The 7,196-nt window shown below is 44.5% G+C and overlaps 1 protein-coding gene across 1 annotated transcript in view; it reads left to right on the forward strand.

Moving 5' to 3' along the window:
* Positions 1-6,612, forward strand: part of dok6 (docking protein 6) — a gene marked incomplete at both ends in the record, with an annotated part of 43,028 nt that extends 36,416 nt beyond the window's left edge. Inside the window, one exon of the mRNA XM_080543285.1 lies at positions 6,452-6,612. Coding sequence (XP_080399411.1) covers positions 6,452-6,612 — 161 coding nt within the window. The remainder of the gene's footprint in view (positions 1-6,451) is intronic.
* Between the last annotated feature and the right edge of the window lie 584 nt (positions 6,613-7,196).

Below are 7,196 nucleotides of genomic sequence, written 5' to 3' on the forward strand. Positions count from 1 at the left end.
AGTTGATGAGATTACGCTGTAGTCATGGCATTACTTGATTAGCAGTCTCATCTAAGGATTAGGCCTTTTGGCTTTCGGCTGATGAATTCTGTTGCATACAGGGAAATTAGAAAGTCTGGGAAAAGATGAAAAGCTCTCTCATCCAGCCATATTTTTCTTTTTGAAAAACCCATATTTGTTATCAATTAATTATTCATTGATAAGCCCCACAGCATTAAAAGCCTGGGAAGACGGATTGCCAGTAACTGGTCAATCATTAATTCTTTGTCTGGCCAGCTTGTTAGACGACTCGGGCATTCCAGACATCAAAGTGCCTCCCAACTTTATGAATATGAACATGCCAATTATACTTGTTGTGAGAGGAATTGATCTAATAATCTATATAATCTAATAATCTATCCACCCAGCTCTGTTCATGCCTAATGATTCCATCGAATGATTCCTTATACTCTTGATCGGAGTTCCTAATATGCGGATGGTTCGCATAGTGTTGGAATACTCTGAACTCTGAGTTTGTAATAGTGGTTGGAGTTGCTCTTTCAGTTTGGCGCAGGAGGTAGAGTCGCCGTCTGATGATCACAAGGTCGGCAGATCAGCGATCCGAGCCCCGGCTGGCCACATGTCGAAGTGTCCTTGGGCAAGACACTGAACCCCAGAATTTCTCCCAGTGAGTGGGCCGGCGCCTCGCCTTGCATGGCAGCTTGCCGCCATTGGTGTGTGAATGTGTGAATGAGAGGCCGTTGTAAAGCGCTTTGGAGCAGCAAAAAAGGTGCTATATAAGTGCAGTCCATTTACCATTTACCATTTTGGTAGGTGGAGCAGACTTTCTTCTTTTTCTTTCTCGCTCATTCATCATCCTCTGGCATTCCTATTGTCCTCTCCCGAAACCCACGTGCCTCTTCTTGTCTGATGCACCGAGTCACTCCGCCATCTCATTTCAACATCCCCGCAAAATACAAAATTCAGCATAAAAGTGTTGCTATTCTCCTCTCCAATGAATAAATTGAATGCATCAGTGTGTTTGAGGACAGGATGAAAGACGCCATAGCTGAGGTGAGGGACAGGAGTGACAGGAGTTCTATGTCCCTTGTGTCGTATCATTTTAAGGCCATAAAAAGACACCGGCATGACAAACGGGGGATCGTACGCAGAAAGAATTATGCCACTGTTGCCCATTCTCACATCTCTGGTGCATCTTAGTTATCATAAAATGGATTCTTCATTGTCAGCAGGTTTTTTTTACAGAGTAGTAAATAGCATAGATAGAGTGAGGCCATCTAGTATAGTGCTAAATGTCTGATCTTTGAGCAGTCAAAGTAACCAAATAGATATTTATTTCATGTCACAGTCACACACAATCACTTACGATAGAGAACAGCCTACACACATGCTCACACATAAAAGCAAGCTGTATGTATATGTAGAAATACAGAGATGCTATTCTCCAAGAAGCACACTGTACTGGAGGTATATGTAGAAATACAGAGAGGCTATTCTTCGTTTGTTTTATAACTACAGTAGGTGTTGTTACTGTATAGTTCCAGTATAATAAATGGTTATAATTTGAGAAAGAGCGGGGTTTGAGCCTGGGCTGAGGTGAGAGGGAACGTTTGGACCAGGCTGGAGCTCCCTGGGTATCAGTGTGCACATGATGAATATCCAATCACCACGCTCAATTTGCTGAGTCATGGTCGGGTTGCGTTCAAATACCCACGAGTCTCGGGGAATAATTAAGGAACACGGCTGGCTGTCCCAGTGAGGTTTGCAGCACAGCCATTTGTTTATTTCTTTTCGCTCTTTCAGTTAATCAGGGATAAAGCACCAAATTGCTTCCTTTTTCCAAACTTAGTTGTTTCAATTGGGCTGTTTCACCCAGACCAAAATGTTAATCTCCTAAAGTTCCATAAAGTTTGGTTGTTTGAACAAATGTAAAGCTTACTGGTTATTGTATGTATATAAACTATTATAATTCAGCCTGTGTGTGTGTGTGTGTGTGTGTGCCCGCCAGCCTCCTCTGTTGATCAAAAATGTTAATCTCCTAAAGTTCCATAAAGTGTTGTTGTTCGAACACATTTCAAGCTTACTGGTTATCGTATGTATATAAACTATTATAATTCAATCTGTGTGTGTGTGTGTGTGTGTGTGTGTGTGTGTGTGTGTGCGCCCGCCAGCCTCCTCTGTTGATGAAGCTATTGACTACATAGTCATTCCTGTTAAGTGTTATTGACCCTTTCCAACGTTACTGCAAGAAGTGGCACAGAGAAAAAGAAGAAACGGCATGAAATCCAATGATAATCTAATATAACAGCGGATATCGTAAAGATAGACCATAGACGGCCATAAATGCCACAGGTTGACAGTAGAGAACGACGTGTTCTTTCCAGTGTCAGTATAAAAGTGAAGTCTGGTCTGGCTCTCAGATACTTTGCACTTCAAATCAGCGGAGGTATAGTGGAAAAAGAGACCCATTTAATCCTCTTATCAAAGTATATCACAGATCTTTGCTCCCCACAAAGAGTTTTATCCTCAGAAGTGACTCTAAATGCCTAACTGCGAACAATATAACCGAATAACTCATCTTTTATTCTATGCCTATGCCTATGCCTATTGTCGTAATGGGATGCAGCGTGCGCCCGCGTGCGTTTCGGAGGAGAACGGAGCTCTGTGTTTTCCTCTGAGGGATTGCTGATGCATAGAAATAAGTGCTCTTAAAAGTTGAGAAACTTCAAAAAAACGCACGCCCCGCGCTCCCTGTCTGAAATGGTTCAATTACCACCACTGATATTGGAAAAGGAAAAAAAGCACAAGAATGGCTACAGACCCTTTTTATATCAATTGAATCTGTCATTTCACTGGATGTATCTCTCTTGTATTTATTATTTCTCTCTCTCTCTCTCTGAAGTGTTAACAGAACAGTTTCCCGACCTAGCATTAGCAATTCTAATAGAACGCGGTTGTGATTTTTGTGGGAGCGATAAAAGAGGATTTTTACTGGTAAGTGCAGCGGGCTGTGGGGTTGTAAAGAAGGAACAACATGACCATAGCCAGACTGTTTGATCTGATCCCCCCATCCCCGTATGCTGCTAGTCAAATACTACACGCAACGGACTGAATCACTTGGAAATCTAATGTAATGTACTGTACACAATGAGCTGTCTTTATTGAGGTTTCATTCGTTTATTCATTTGGTGGACTAGAGAGGTCAATAAGATGGGGCGGCCTAGTAATGGAAGATATTGGACTGTCCTCCTGTCAGACGATGTCAGTTCTGACCTAGTATAACCCTCTTTATCCTGTGACAGACTCTGGCTGGGCACCATACTGGCTGTCACCACTCATAATCTGTGCTTGTGTGGCTGGGACTCATATTCTCCAGTTACAGGTGCTACTAGGGGGCCATTTGGGGTTATCAGAGAGAGGAGGGCTTGAGCAGGCAGGCAGGTGTGTGTGTGTGTGTGTGTGTGTGTGTGTTTGTGTTGCCCACCCTGTCCTCACTCTCCACCACCCCAGCAGCTGCCACACTAGGCCAGATAGGATGACATGACCTTCCCTTGTAATGAAAAGGCACTGACAAATTACTGTCTGCCTCACGCAGGGCAGGGGAGGTTGGGGGGGGGTGCTACAATCCACACCGTGTGTCTCTGTGTGTGTGTGTGTGTGTGTGTGTGTGTGTTCGTCTGTAAGTGTGTGTGCACAATGGTCCACAGTTTGTGTGGCTGTGTGTGTGTGTGAGCGAACGAGCATGCGTGCGTGTGTGCAACACGCATGTGCACACGCATGTGCCCACCCGTGCGTGTGTTATGGACTGTCGTCCAGACCAGGCGGGGGGGGGGGGGGGGGATATATCAGTCCAGAGCTTGGATCACTACGGGGGGCTCGTCCCACACAACAAACACAAAACGCTGTTTATGGCCAGGAGATGATTAAATCTGGGGCTTTTTTTTTCTCTGTCCAAGGCAGGCTTTAAGTCTCCATTTCCAGCCTGGAGTCGGTGGAGGAAGGGATTGTCTTGGCAGAGATATGAAAGAGATGTGCTCGGTTGCACCCCGGTAGTCTCAGAAATCTAATAAGGAAACGAGGAAAAGTGTCCCCTTTTTCACGTCTACAGATTCTCCCAAGGGAGGAGAGGAGGGAGGGAGGGAGGGAGGGAGGGAGGAGAGGGAGGAGAGGAGAGGAGGGAGGGAGGGAGGAGAGGAGGGAGGGAGGAGAGGAGGGAGGGAGGAGAGGAGGGAGGAGAGGAGAGGAGGGAGGAGAGGAGGGAGGGAGGGAGGGCGCAGCAGAGGACGTTTTACGAGGCTCATCTTAACTTAATTGATATGGTTTGGATGTTCTGGAGGTGGCTTAAAGAATATCCAAATGTAGCTTAACATACTGAAGGAGGATATACTTGTGTAGTATAAGTATAAGTATTGTTTGTTCTGGTCATATTTGCGACTGAAATAGAGGTGTGTGTGTGTGTGTGTATGTGTGTCTGACTCACTTTACCTGGAGCCCACTGCTGCGACTCTTTCTCCTCATTATCACACTCACACTGGCCTCTCTCTCTCCATCTCACTCCCACATGTCTGTCTGTCTGTCTGTCTGAATGTGTCTGTCTCTCTCTCTGTAACATGAAGACATGAATGCATAGACACACACACACACACACACACACACACACACAAACACACTTTCCGCGTTCTATATCTTTCGTATCTTTTTTGCACATATACATACTTGCGTGCTTCATCTGAATCAGAATCTCTCTCCTCCTCTCTCTCTCTCTCTCTCTCTCTCTCTCTGCCCTCCACCCCCTCACCCGCATGCTAACTGCAGTTTGACAGCGATTGCCAAGGTGACTGGAGCGTGTTTTATGCAGAGTAGTGTTGGCAGGCTAACACACACTCACAGGGCCCCGTGGTGGCCGCCTGGCATCTCACACACACACACACACACACACACACACACACACACACACACACACACACTCCCAGTAGGGTACAGCCCAGTGACCAGGCAGCCAACACACACACACACACACACACACACACACACACACACACACACACACACATGAATAAGTCAGTTCGATAAACAAATATCCACTGTACCAGACTGAAACCATGATTGCTGTCAGCAGTATACCAAGGTGAGAGTCAATCTTCTCCAGCCAGTCAATAAGGATTTAGGAGATGCAATAGAAAATAATGGCAGATTTTCTATGCATTAATGCATTTTAAATTAATCTCCAGAGTTGACTGGATTTTAAAAAGTTAACGATCCTCAACCCTGAAGTGTATTGATATACTGTATAATTGCATTGCTTAATGTGCAGAGGTGGGGGGGGCGGGACAAAGTTGATTACAGTGTTGTGAGGGGTTTTGCACCTCATGAAATATTGATCGTTGGCTACTTCCTCCCTAGTTCAGCACACAATCAGCAGCGGGGGTACTGTATCCTCATCCTACCTCTGCACATCTCCTAACCACCTTTCATCCATTATGAATGACCAGAGTCTCCCAGGAAAACATTAGTCTTCTGTCTGTCCACCCCCCCATCCTCCTCCAAACTCCTAACCATAGATATCCCATAATATGGAGGATGGAACACAGTTGGACAATTCTTTGAGTTAAGGAGGATCAGAGACATTGGTACCACTGAGCTTGTTTTGTGAAGTTACGAAATGGAACTAGGTACAGTTATAGACTCAGGACTACCCAGATCAATAAAGTGATACGAATGTGTTCTTAAAAAAAAGGCATTTTCATTTGATGGACTTCAAGCATGGCCCTGCTTGATCTTAAGATCTATAGCTGCAAAAACACGAACGACCTGTTTGAGTTGGTGGTTAAACAGAGGTTTTCATAGGGGTTGGGCGGCGACAAAGACTAGAGACTAGAGATTAGACACTGGGGAGATGTTAGACATGTTACGAGCATACGATAAGCCTAAAGCCATTGTATCAGTCCAGTCCAAATGCTTTAAAAAAAAAAAATCAGTTGCCTTCAGACTTCAACATTGATGACTTCAGGTCAATATTTCCTTAGGTTGCTAGGCTACGCAAGACCTTAAGAAAAATATGTAGGTTCTGTGGATTGATTTCATCATGCATGGATGGATCTGCTCTGAATATTCTCAGATCGCAGACCTGTCTGAGACTAGCCCATTCAAGTTAAAAACAAGATGAAGGAGTGCTTAGGTGGCCTAGCGGGTTAAGCGCTGACCATGTAACCGCAGGGTCCCCGGTTCGATTCCGGCCGGGGACATATCCTGCATGTCATCACTCCTCTCTCTCTCACCCATCCTTCCTGTCATAATCTCTACTATATCTGTCATTAAAAAGAAAAATGTGAGTGGGACTGCCCCACTCAGAAAAAATTACGTAAAAAAAACAAAAAAAAAGAAGATGATGAAAGTCAGTGTTTATCTTCACTGTGGTCTTTTCTTCTTCTTCTTCTTCTTCTCTCTCCAGGCACCAGTCTGACGATGACTCTCATCCCCAGAGCACAGACTTTCCCCAGCTTCCTCTCTGAACAGAGCGAGGAGGAGCAGCACTGTACTCGACACCAGGAAGAGGCACTATCCCCCTCTAGTGGCTATGCATCCAACTGCAGCCCGGGGTCTCTCCAATGACAAGTATTTACAGGCAAAAACGGGACATTCCAACACTTTAGTCAGGCTGTAGAAATATGTATAGGACCTTGTATGATACATCATTGTATGTCAATAAATTATAACGATCGTGTTAATTGTAGAGCGGTACATAAATATACTTGTGAAACAATTCTAGAACATTTTTTATGTACCTGTTGTGCGACAACAGTAGCCTGAAAAATTCCACCAAAAATATTTCTCCCTGTAGTTTTTTTTTTCGAAAAGGGAGATGTGTTATATTGTATTTGGTCATATCACTGTAAAATCGTCCTCCTCCTCGACATCATAACAAAACATACATTATGAGATCTCAAAGGTTTACCCGGATTGCAAAGCAATACTGTGAAAAGGTTTTAAGAAGAAGTCTCGCTCGACTTAAATCAAGTGTTTCTATACAACGCACACGGATCCACAGTTTGAGAGGACAGGGTCATCGTTTCCAAAGAGCAGGGTTCGAGAACATCCATTGACCAGACTGTAACATACATCTGTTCAGTCATTGATGTACTGATATCCCAGAACAAGCAGAATGGCTACATGACCCCTGCATGGGGCCCTTTTCA

The sequence above is a fragment of the Nansenia antarctica genome, assembly GCF_963989245.1.
Source record: "Nansenia antarctica genome assembly, chromosome: 12".
Lineage (NCBI taxonomy): Eukaryota > Metazoa > Chordata > Actinopteri > Argentiniformes > Microstomatidae > Nansenia > Nansenia antarctica.